The sequence below is a fragment of the Temnothorax americanus genome, unplaced genomic scaffold (genome assembly GCF_048541705.1).
Source record: "Temnothorax americanus isolate GAGA-0224 unplaced genomic scaffold, ASM4854170v1 Scaffold9, whole genome shotgun sequence".
Taxonomy (NCBI): Eukaryota; Metazoa; Arthropoda; class Insecta; order Hymenoptera; family Formicidae; genus Temnothorax; species Temnothorax americanus.
Genome location: NW_027509812.1, coordinates 501862 through 515043, shown reverse-complemented (window position 1 = coordinate 515043; position 13182 = coordinate 501862). Strand labels below are relative to the sequence as shown.

The following is a 13182-nucleotide window of genomic DNA, read 5'->3' as shown; positions in this document are numbered from 1 at the left end:
TTAATAGGAAATTAGCGAATTCTCCGTATAGATATATAGGATAGTAATTTCGCGGTTCTGGTCAGGGTTACGTCCCATAATGGTTGAATCGTTGTCAACGGTCCGACCGCGGCAACAGAGGAGCGACAACGGTGACACGTCGCCGAGAAAATTACGTCGACACAGTCACATCGGTCCGACAAAAGTAACATTGTCGCGTATATGCACGCTCGCCATTAACCCGACTCCGGAATTAGAAACTTGCGGAACGGAAGCACGCGAATCGCGCCGACAAATCCGTGTGACCGAAAGTTGCGCGGGCGATGTTAAAACGAACTTTGGCCCTTCCGAAACTTCAAGTCGCGCCATTTGCCCACGGATACACGGACTGCAGGGACTGGAATGCGATTTATTCGCCATAAAGGCCCGCGGTATTTGCAAGAATCGAAACGACAATTGACAGTCAATGATGATCAGACAGGAACAAAATTAACAAATTGAAACAGAAAATTAACGTTATATTATAGAAATATATGACGATAATTTTTAGATTTATTCGAATAATAAAATTTAGCTTAACGTGCTTAAAAAAGTATATATTTGCGTGAATTAATTTATAATTATTATATTATATGACATTTTTAGAATATGTGATTTTTAATAAATAGAGTAAAATGAATTCGCTACAGAAAAAACGGGCGATTTATTTTTCTTTTTTTTATATATATTAAAATTAATGAAATCAAGTAAAATTTTATTACCATTTAAATTAAATAATTTTTAGAAAATGGAAACGATAATAATGGATTATATATCATTCTTATTTTCCGATCACCAGAACAAAGATAAGCTTTATTCAAACTTAAAGCATATGTTTGATATTACAATTTATCAATCCTTTGAAATGGAATAATACATCAGTTATTCAAGTTTTCATTAAAAAGATTAAATAATTTGCATGATAAATTTGCTGTAATAATTATTAACTTGTCAATATTATAAGCTATGAAAATCAATAATCGATGACAGATTGGTACACATATAAGCGTAATTATCGGCTTAAACACGCGAACTTTATGCAACACCGTTGGCTCGTTTGATGGCTCGTAATTCGAAAACTATATAATCTCAACATTAAAATTTAATTGATCTTTAGAATAGTAAAATATTAATGAAACGTGAGATAGCCCGCGTATATAAATATATCCATACGCGGTCGCGCACGCAGATAAAAGATTTTCTCTCTCCCGGTGATTTATTTTACAGCTTCGAAAGAGGAGTAATTACAAGTACGGTTGATACTTCGAGGGAAGCCAATCCGTTTACAAGACCGAGCAAGAATCGCTCGGCCCCAACGAAGTAAGAGCAGCTCATATCGTTGCGCCCTTCTCTCTTCCCGCGAAATTGACAATCGATCGGAGTTACGAGTGTCTCGCTATAGGCACCTCGCGACTTTTGCACCGTGCTATAAGATTGCTCACAGATTCCCGAAGGAATCGCTTTTCACCGTGTTTGCCCACCCGATCATCTTTTTCTTACCTGAAAGACTCGTAAAATAATAAATAGAAAGTTCCTCGTATAATCGGAGATTATACATCTCGCGGTAAATTAATTAAAAAAACGAGTTGATTTTTTATTATTTCTTCAGGTGCTATATATTCCTTATTTTTATTATTCCCTTTGGTGCTATATGTTCTCATATAAATATATAGCGAAAAAAGTTAGTTTGATTAAAAAAGGTCGATGAGGTTCGCGTTTTATTAAACAAACGCCCGGTTACAATAATAAAGCGATATGTGATAAATAATTCTGTTAAAATACTATATGAGGTGTCGAATTGCATATAATTCGTTAACTTTGTTTATACATTTGTTTAAACTCGTTTGCGGTCCAATTATTCGTTTTAATTTCTCTCCGAAATTTAAAAAAAAAAATCGATTAACAGGGCAATTTAATAGCGTTTTGATCTGGGCGGTTTTTGTAGTTCAATTGCGATCTTATCTGCCTCAGGCGGAATAATATACGTCGTTTAAAATCACAACCGCGCAGCAGTGTTAATCCCGAAGTTTTTTTTAATGGCCCCACGTTTCGGTCGCGCAAATGGCTCCAAACGCAACTAAGCGCCATTACAACTTTCGAGCTGTGTGTAAGGTCTGCGTAATTAACGATTATTATGTTAGCTCGGAATTGGGAGTGCGCGCGAGTTTGCTTATCAACTCCGTTAAAACACATGGACCGCGGCTCAATATATATGCGTATTCATTAAGGTTGTGGGTGAATTATATATATTACTTTATGTTTACTGATTTTATAATTACTTTAATATAATTATCATAAACGCGCTCAATATATTGGGGATTAATTATTCAAGTTCTTTCTCGGTCCTTTCGCTACAAAAGCTCGATATTGGTAAGTAGCAGTTTTACAAAAGTACGCGGTGAAAAAGTTTATCCTATTTCACTAGAAATTAGCATTGAACTACTTGGATAGATATTGCTTAAAAGTTGTAAAGTTTCTTTTAGTAAAAATCAAAAAAATCCTCTTTAATTTCTTCGAAATCTGAAAGGTGATTATGGTATAATTAAATAATCTCTCGAATTTCTCATTTAAGTGTAGGATTCCTGAAATATCTGCTCGCTCGTTCTCAAAAGAGAGTAACGTTACGCCCGAAGGATCACGTTTAGTCAGGCATCTCTTTCTAATCTGCCTTCCCTCCTCCGCTCTCTCATCTTAGTTACGAAATCGCTTTGCATCGTCGTTCGCTGCAATGCGCGTTTTCCTCGATCGTCGAGGTCGGTTTCTCGCCGGCCAGCGGCATCCAATCACGCTAAAACGCCTCGGATAACATTGAATCGTTTCGGGGGCCATTGTTGTAAGCAATACGCGTAACAGCAGCATCGTAAATTCACCGGATTGCTTTAAACAAGCTATTGGTCGCACCGCGTAAAAAATTGAAATCGCGATTACGAGAACTGTGGAGTGGAAAAATTGTAAGAGATTGTACGTAAAAATCGAAGGGTTTATAATAAAAAGAATATTTGATAGCAGCACTTTTGAAAAAGCATATATCACACACACACACACACACACACACACACACACACACACACAAACTGTGTAAAATATATAATAAAAGAAATATTAAATTTTAATCTGAAACAAATGACTTCTTTAGAAGATTAGAATGGTTAGGATAAAAATCTATGATTATACTTAATTAATATCTACGATAAGAATATATATAGAATAATAGCTGTTGAATAATCGATGGAAATTATTTCATGGAATGAGACTGCTAATTTATGAACGTCTTAAGGCGAATAAAATAAATCTATAAGATAATTTTAAAATTCTTTTACATTCATAATTATATTAGGAATGACATTTAACGTTTTATACGATTTTTACAATCTCCTTTGCTGCTCCCTATTTGTTACCAATTTCTCGTTATATATATTAGTCAAGATTCCGAGTTTAACATACGTAAGATAAATATCGAGTTTTTCGAAATAGTAATAAAGCAACGTTTATACATATAATTATTTTTCTCTTATATTATCAAAAAAGCGTTTACGCCGTTAGGGAATATGAAATGTAAATTGGACGTCGGGGGGGGGAAGCATAAGCTATCGGCATCGCGAAATTGCTTTTCCCATCGAAAGGATTAAACGTCACCTCCTTGTTACCGATCACCCTAACTAGGTCGCCGCCACCAATCGGACTCTATTATAATTAGTTTGGCACGGCACGAGCGGATGAACGCGATGCAAGTCGCGCTGATCGATCGTAGGGCAAAAACTTTCCCCGCCTCTGTACCGTGATCAAGTAAGTTTAGTACAACGTAGCGAGAAATATCTACCTCTTTTCGCATAAAGGAGACAATAATTAATATCGAATTATGCATTCTCGCGAGAGTCTCTCGGATAGGGAGAATAAATGGGTTTACATTAAACTTTCTTTCCCGTTATCTGGAAACATTGAAAGACAACGAATTTTAATGAACCTAATAAAACTTTCTATCTAGAGATTTCTATCATCCCTCTTTTTTTGTCTCTCTTTTTTTATTATGAAAGACGTAATAATAGAAACCCTCCTCAAACAGTAAATGTACGAATAGTAGAAATATAATTAATTTTATGAAAAACTTAATTTCATGTTATTGAAGTGTTTTCTACATACAAATTAATTTATTCGTTAATTAATTAATTCTTCCTCTATCTCTCTTTCTCTCTTTTTCTCCATATCTTTTCGTGAAATTATGAATTCGCTTGCTTAACATCAGAAAACCGTCTCGAGTCTGTTAATATTAAAAAAACTTGATTGTTAATTGTTATCGTAAATTACATTAGAATTATTTTGAATTAAATAAACAACATTTTCAAGTTTATTTAATTAATTTTGATTATAATCTTTGTCTACAGCCTATTCTTGAAAAAAGAGAAGAGGTGCGGAAGGTATTTAAAATGAAAAGAAGCTTAAGCTTTTTCTTTATCTTCTACATCAAACGCTCAAATAAATTGATGTGAAAAGGCTTTATAACGCCGTCGGATAATAAGTCAAGTCGATGTTCAAACGCGCGATATCAGACATTTCTTTTATACCGAAACTTTTTTACAAAGAAGAACGTTTTCTTTTACTTCTGCGCCTTAAGACGCACTGTTATTTACTGTCGAGATATTAAGATATAATATAATAACAAACGATATTTCAAAAGCAGTATTATTCAAGTCGACAAACTACAATCCTTTTAAATAATGAGAGAAAGCACATGAAATATTTATTTGCGCTTAAATAAATACGTAAAGTAAATTTTACAAATTATAAATGTATAAGATAAAATTACATACGTTCACGGCGTAATGCCGTAATATTTCACGGTACTTTAACACAAAACATATTTTGACGTCATAATACGTATCAACCTAATTAACGTTGTCATAATCACTTCATGTCGGTTATCGATGATTTATTAATCGAAAAATCGCGAGTTCGCTAACCTCGGGTTAATCGTCGTCCGAATGATCGCGTGACGTAACGCGATTTTACGTTCCAGTTACGACATAACTTCCTATTACGCAAAACTTCGACAGTGTCCCGGCGGTGTCCATCAATTTAATACTCGACAACGCCGACGACGACGAGGAAGAACGACACATTTGCATCGCGCGTGTCTAAGCAAGTGCTCGAGAAAGTGTATGGAAGTTCGTGTGAAGTTCGCGAACAAAAGTTAACACTTATTATAACAGCAGCTCAACTTGGAAATTCTCCGGAAACTATGCACGCGAGAGAGAGGGAGAGAAGAGAAGAGAAGAGATACTGTCTACTTTTCGCGAGCAAGGACTTAAATCCTCGTTGCTGGCTGGTGGACACGACTTTCTCGTCACCGATTAGACGGAATATAATTAATTCAGAAGAGATGGGCCAAGCACACGTTTTGTACGGATAAAGAGACGAACAAAAAACTTTGAATGAGACGATACGGCGCATTGAAATCCAATCGACTAAATCGTCTCTCTGGCTGTTGTTTATTGTCGTCGGGTCGAATTTGCGGAAAGTGTTTGCTACGAGGATTGAAGTTACAGTAATTTTCTTTCGTTGCGGTACTGTTGCTTGAAATTAATAAATAATGAAAAGAAATTAGAGGAGAATATTTTTGCCGAGTGTTTGCTGCATATTTATGTTTTTGCTGAGAAGTAGAAGCTTCGAAAAAGCAAAAGTTTAAGCATCCAAGAGCTTGAGTTTCTCAAGGATTCAAGAATCCAAGGGTCGTTTAGTTCAGAAACTCGAGAGATCGAGTACTTTAGATTAAAAGACAGGACGCTACAGACTAAAAGGTATAAAGATTCTAAAATCAAACGGGGAGGAAAGGATCGATCGGGAGACTTGAGCGACGTGCTAGTTCGATCCGGAATAATATTGCCGCGACGGATGACTCTCGTCGAAATTAACCAACGCGCCGTGACGAGCGTCTCGAATTAATATCTATCGTGGATCTCGCGTGGCAGTTTCCTCGAATTTTCCCCGACCGATATACACGTCCCGGATGAGATCACGTCCAAAAAGGAGTTTAAGTGCTCAAACCCGTACCGTGGAATCCGTATTTGAGCTCGAACGGCACATCTCTCGTTGAACATCCGCAGCAACGTTAACGTTGCCAGCAACGTAGCTATACACAGGCAGCTACGAGTGGCAAAATAGAAGAGAAAGAGCACTGGTTTAAGTAGCTCAGGTTTAGACATATCCACTGCATTTGCGGAAAGAAAAAGATTTTATTTTTTCCTCTTACGCTACTGGAATCTCAAGATTTTTCTAACTAGCAACTTCCTTAAAATTTATGACACCCTTTCTTTCAATCATGCTTTCCATCGCTTTCGCTTTTGTTTTGCATATTTTGTACAGTAATTTTAGTGACATATTTTCAATATTTTTGTTTAGGAATGGGAATATATATGTGATTAATAATAGTATATAGGTAATGTATAAAATATATTTTATATTTAAAATATATATTTCTGGGATTCTCTACGCCACTGCTACTATATACTTGAATTTGACTGCAATTCTAGACGGATGCGATGGCAGAGCGCTCGCGAAATAGCGATAAACAAACCCTAATTTAATTAGTAATTACGAAACGCTCGTTGCAATGTACCGGACGCGATGGCACAATTATCGTACGTGGCGGTGTACTATACCCGCTCAGATAACTCGTCCTACGTGGCTTGCCGTTGATTGATCGCGTTACACAGCGGGCCCGATTACAGAACAACGCGTTACCGAGCGGTTACGAGTTTAACGCTGATAAAATTCGCTCTGTAACCGAAATCTGCGCTCCGATTCGATAAATCGATCGGGAGGCGAGAAGGATCGGTGCCACTTTACGAAACCGGAAAACGGAGAAGCTTATAGGATTTGATACTCGAATTCGCTGCTACCCACTTATTCTTTTACTTTTTTCGTCAAATTACTTGCGATAGTATCGTGCCTTTTGGTTTAAAATATTAGAGATTATTTGTTTAAAAATGTTATAGATTACGTTTCTACCTCTTATTTTATTATTGCATAGTATACAAAATTTTTGTTCCTTTTACAAAATAATTACATGTATAAAGAATTATAAAAAAGAGCAAGATGCCAATAGAGTAAATTACGAATTATTATTAATTATTAGATTATTAAAAATAACTATTCAATATTTTATTACTTGGAACATTATTTATATATTTTTATTTTACATATTATATAAACAAAATTAATATACTTTAGCGAAAAAATGTGAAAATAAAGATACTTATATAAAACTGACTCCTTCATTTTATATAAGAGAAGACCGAAAAAATATATGGCAATACTGCGCGCTCACGGAATTACTAAATTTCATCCGTGGCCAAGAAGGGTATTTGCCGCTGTACTATAAAGAAGCTTCTAAACAAATTTATTCGTGACGGCAACCACCGTTTATGTTTCGTATACCGTTTCCGGTAAAGGTCGATAAGACAAGTGGAAATTGTGTGAGGTATCTACTCCATAAAAAGTTATACGTATCGTCATCACGGTTCTCGCTCGTACGAAAAGAACAAATCACCCTCCATAAACTCCGTCTTTTGCTTTTTCAATTTCGCGCTACCCTCCCCGTCTTTCATCCCCCCCCTTTTGCATCATAAAGGTTCTTCGCGCGGACTTATTTAACTTTTCCTTCAAACCAATCGCACGTGGTTCTTCGCGCTGCGCACGACATTGTAATATTTGATTTCGAGTAGAGTATTTCTGCGACGAATATCAAACATTGTGAATATCTTCTTTTACCTTTCGCATCTCTATAGTGATAGAGAGAGAGAGAGAGAGAGAGAGAGAGAGAGAGAGAGAGAGAGAGAGTTTACATAACATAATTTAATTTCCCCTATATCATTATCTCTTTTTTATCTCTCTCTGTCTCTTTTCTTCGTTTAACTCGCTTTTTGACCTAGAATTTTAAGATCACAAAGTTTCGACGATATCATCCTGACGCAGTAATTTTACGGCAGGTTCAGGTTCAGGTTCCGGCTCCGGTAGCAGTGGCTGTGCCTCCAGTACCCTCGGCACCCTACCGCTGAATCGCTGCTACTCGTCCTTACCCAGGGGCGCGCTAACGGCTTACGGCAGCCTGACACGACCCGCCACTCTACCGCGACTTCCCCTGGGCCTAGGCTTGGGCCCGGCGCCCAACACCGGCAACGGACCTCTGCCCCAGAACGATCGGGATCGAGACAGCAACGGAAGCAGCAAGAGAAACAGCGACAGCGTGCTCTGTCATCGGCTGCCCTTGTTGCATCCTCTGCCCACGTGTGACGTTGCCAGTCATCAGGGCACCGGCTTCCACGAGATATTCAACGCTATTAGGTGAGTCGTTTTAGCGTGCATAATTTTTCTATTTTCTTGTAAATTGCTATATATTGAGGGGAAAGGAAATGACAGAGGAAACACTTGGATTAAATTCTTTAAGAATTCTGTTGCTTTAGTTTTAGTAAACTCTCTTTTCTTTCGTCCACGGGACTCTTTTTGTATCTATATTTGTTGGCGCTCTTATATTTTTTACGTTAGAATGAATTTACAATATTTGTGAGCGATATTATTCATTAGAATACGCGAACGTGGAATTACGCGCTGCTATAATCATTCGGGAGGAGGGAAGATTCAATCTGCAGTCACTGCGAAATATTGATGTCGCATAAATCCCGATCGATCTTCGTGTCTATCACGCGCACCAATAGTTCAGCATGAAAATCCAATAATTTCATGTAGAATGACATTAAACGCGGTAACGTTAATAATTATGCGCGACATTTCGTTATCGACTTAATCACATTTCCCATTATCATTATAATTACCATCACAACTGAATGTTTTACGGTCGAGATGGACCGTGAAACGTGTGATGAGTATACGGTCGAGTGACGATCAGTCTTGACGCATATAGATATTTTTACGCATAAATGAATACAAACGCCATACATATTCCTGCAGTGTACGTTTCGATACAATAATCTGACTGAATAAAATATTCGGCAAGATACAGTCACGTGCTGATGCAACATTATACGTTTGAACTAATAATTGCGCCTTTCGTATTGCATATAAAAAAAATTGCGTAAAAGTTAATAATTTCAATGAAATTGTGAGAAAAAATTTTCCGGGAAAGGAGAAATGAAGACAAACTTTTAGAAGGTTTAGGAATGACGTCTCTTTAAGGAAGAAAGATTTTAGGGAGACAAATGATCTCTTTGCCATTCAACTCGCCTCTCTCTTCCCGAACTCTCGTACGAAGAAGTGGGCGTATTACATTCGCGACCTTGAAACAAACCCGCGCAAATGATCGAACAACTTGTCCCTCCTGATTACCTCCTCGACAAAGAGGAACTTCTCGGGGACGAGAATATGCGACCTAGAACGATAAGCATCCCCGAACTTCCTCGGGGTCTCTTTCTTCTTGAACGACCGGTAAATGAATAATGGAAATTAAAGGGAACGAGTGGGAATATTTCGTTGGCGAAATTACGCGAACTTTGCGGACGACGGAGGCGAAAACTTCGTCAACAGACTTCACTCCGGCGGGCAAACTCGTGGAAATCGCGCAACTCCTATCGTCATATTCGGCCCGACGACGAAGAAACGGGACGCATTCGTCGGCACCCCTGGTCGACCATTAGATATCGTCCCGAGAGTTTTAGTTCTTCCCGGACGAGAGGAGCTCGGAAAGTTCGGTCGGCGAGCCGTGCGCTTATCCGGGCGAGCAGCTCGATATTTCGCGTAATTACCGTCGGAGCTTGCCCGAAGCTGTACGAAATACGCGCGAATAATTTGCGGAATTATTCGTGAATGAGCCTATATCATCTCTTTTATAAAATTTAAATTGCGTAATATTTTAAAATTTGTATTTATTGCCTCATTGCTCCTAAAATATTACCTAACTAACTTGTGATATTCATTTTTTCATAAACTATAATAGACGCGCTATTAGTTTCCATGCATATAACTGTTAAATGTTGGCCACTTTAAGTAAACTTTCGATTTAACTAAATTAATAACTTAGACAATGAGGTTTTTTAAATTACTAAGATATTAACAATAGAGAGAACAAATTATATCTGTGTATTTTTATTTTAAGTATTGTACTATAGGATTGCAAGACGATTGCAGCTGCGGTATTAGATATTAATTTATCCTCCTGCCTTACATCGTTGTACGTCTGTAGACCATTAATAATATTTAAAACAGCCTGCGCGCATTCCATGATTTATTGTTCGCGTAATCGCCGAAGTGCCGCGCGATACGATGGTCCAGCCGGTATGGCGGCGGCGGTGGCGGCGCGCGGGAGGAAGGAAGTCGATCCATTTCTCGCAGATGCGAACCGACACGGGTGCTCCCAACTGTATTCTAAAGATCTCGGAAAGATTTCTTAAGACCGTCTTCGACGGGAATAAAAGTTCCGCCGCCACCTGCCGCATCGGCCGTTCGTCTTTTTCGCGCCTGCAAATCGGCATGGCAAGTCGGATCCGCTCGCGATTACGAAGGTGATAAATAACTTGCGCTCCGCCCTTACGTTGATTGCCTATTATCGTTCGATCGCCAAAAGTGTAAGCGCGAGTTCTAACCGGGATAATCGTAATTGAGCGATGAACGTGTAGCATCCCAATTTTTCCCGACGATTAATACAAATTGTCAAATCAACCAGAAGAATAGCGACCATTAATTTCGTCGTTGCAGGCTGTCACGATTAGCCCAATGCCACGTTTATCACGATCGAACCGAAAGTGATGTCATCGATCATCGTAACGCGGATGAAAGAATGAAAGAAGCGAGATTCAGAAGTTATTTCTATCATCTTTAACCCATTGAGATCGCATAACGTGTCTGATTCGTGATAGGTACTTGTGTCAAATGTGAAGACAACGAGTCAGACTTATCTTTTCTCCGCGAGGAGTAATTTTTAAAAATAATTCAGTTTTTGTGTTCATAAAAAACTCATTCTTTGAGATACATTAATTTGTATACATTTATATTTTTAATAAATACTCATTATTTTTATGGATGACAAAAATAAATACTGCTCTCTGACTTCGACGTCTTCTTCTATCTAATCGTTGAAAATGTTTATTCGTTTGTTTTTAACGCGAGCAAATTAACTCGCCCGAAACACATGATGAATGTGGCATCGATAGGCATCGCGAGAGCAAGCTGTGGGTTAATGGAACCCCGTCTTGCGCATTGTTGCAGATTATCGCCGCATAATATCGCGCGAGAAAATTACGTTGTTACCCGTTACGTTCCCCCGCCGCTGAATAGAACCCGGCGATCAATTTCGCGAGGATTTGTATTCGTTATCGACGTTAAATACAAAACGGCGAGTTCGGCCCGGCGGTATAAAAAGCCACCCCGGCATTCTAATTTGCACTTACCCCCTTACGTCATAAATAGAACGCGCGAACCCGAACGAAACGTCAGCTACGTGACGTCGACGTGTTTTTCGGACGCGCGACGTGTTTCCGCCGAATTCCGGGATACGGTAAATTTCGCGAGACCCACAGCGCGACTTCGTCGTGATGTGTGTAACAGGTGTAGGCAAGCGCGCGCGTACATACATACCGGCGAAGGTGATGTTTTTAATTAAAAATTCGCCTTCGCCGAGTTGGGCGCGAGTTGCGCGGATACCGGCAAATTGGAACCCTCGGTCTCGGCGGAAACATATTCCCGAGATTATTCCGCGGGCTCGAGCGCGCACGACCTTGCGCCTTTCCGCGCGCTTTATTCCGACGCGTATCCGCGACGCGCGAACGTATTTCCATTAAATTTCTCGTGCCGGCCTTCATCGCGTTGCCGTCGTCGCGTCGTCGACTTTCTTCGACCTGGGGCCCTATTCTCGAATCATTTTCATGAAACTCGCATGCGAAATTCAATGCTTTTCAAATAGAAAGTCGCATACGAAAATCATTAGGGCAGGCTCGAGAATACGGTCCCTGAACTTACGAGCGCGCAGAAAAACAACGTCAAATTTCAAAAACGCGAGAAACGCGCTCGAGCTGTATGTCGAGGAAATATTACTTTGACCACCGAACCCTCGGTCGAGTCTTCTAAGACTGTCGAAAAGCGATAAGCGCAGCGCGTGTCTTGAAAGCTGAAAATACACAGTTGCACAAAGTTGCTTTATTATACATCTGACTCCGTCTCTAAACGAGAAACCCGTTTACCGATTGAAATATAAAAAAATACTTTATAATTTCAGGGAATTTTTTTCACAGCAAAAATGCAAATATGTGTACAAAAGTTTTTTCTACATATTTAGTTTTCGTTGAATTTTTCCATTGAGACCATGTTGACGTTCCGCGTTTCGTCAAAATTTTATTATATCAGTTTCATTTGTGTAAGTAATATATATTTTTTCACCGTATCCGTGTAAATGTTATGCAAACAAACATTTTTCACAGCGTTTTTTTCGTCATTCGACTATTACGTTCTATCGGGGACATGATTCATTCTCTTTTCAGAAATTGTAAAAAATGAAACGCGTTAAAAAGCGGGCTTGCGTTCTCGGAAAATCACTGAATTCTGATTAACAGTTTTTCATGAGAAAAGTCTATCAGCAACCGTTAACGCTGGTTCATACCTAAAGCAAAAAATAACGCGTCTGCTTCGTCATGTTTCGCGGCTAAAGGAGATGGATGTACCGCGTATACGGGGGCGTCTGAATGACGTTTATCGGCGTTTCCCTCCGCGGAAAAGAGAGCCGGGACAAAGGGCGACTAATCGATCTCTCTTTCCGCCCCGCGTGTTCCGTCATCCTTCATAAACGTGCTGTCCAAGATTTTCCACGAGCGTGAAAATATACACGTCCCGTGCCAGACCGGGCGGTGCGGTGATGGGATCGTCCGTCATAATCGATTCCCATCGTCGAGATAACGACGGGCTATTTCGTCCTTCCCCCGAAATTTCGCAAGTCACGCCGAATCGCGGCGATCTCTCATCGAGGCTCCGCAGCAGCCGCTGTTAAACGCGCGATCGAGACTTATCGATCATCCCGCCCCGCGATATACACGGGATATCACAATTCCTCTCTTTCTCTCCCTTCTCGTAGAAATTCTGTTCCGAATCATTTAGAATAACATGTTCGACGTCTGTCGAGCGTTTCATTCGCTCGAAGATCGGAAAGATATTTCCGTGAAAAATGGT

At 39.3% G+C, this 13182-nt stretch overlaps 1 protein-coding gene across 3 annotated transcripts in view; it reads left to right on the top strand.

The window, feature by feature from the left end:
* The window catches only part of LOC143908099 (uncharacterized), a 215267-nt gene that overhangs the window by 170344 nt on the left and 31741 nt on the right, over window positions 1-13182 (top strand). For all 3 annotated transcript variants that reach the window (XM_077425410.1, XM_077425409.1, XM_077425411.1), the window contains one exon: window positions 8004-8358. In XM_077425410.1, coding sequence (XP_077281536.1) covers window positions 8004-8358 — 355 coding nt within the window. The remainder of the gene's footprint in view (window positions 1-8003; window positions 8359-13182) is intronic.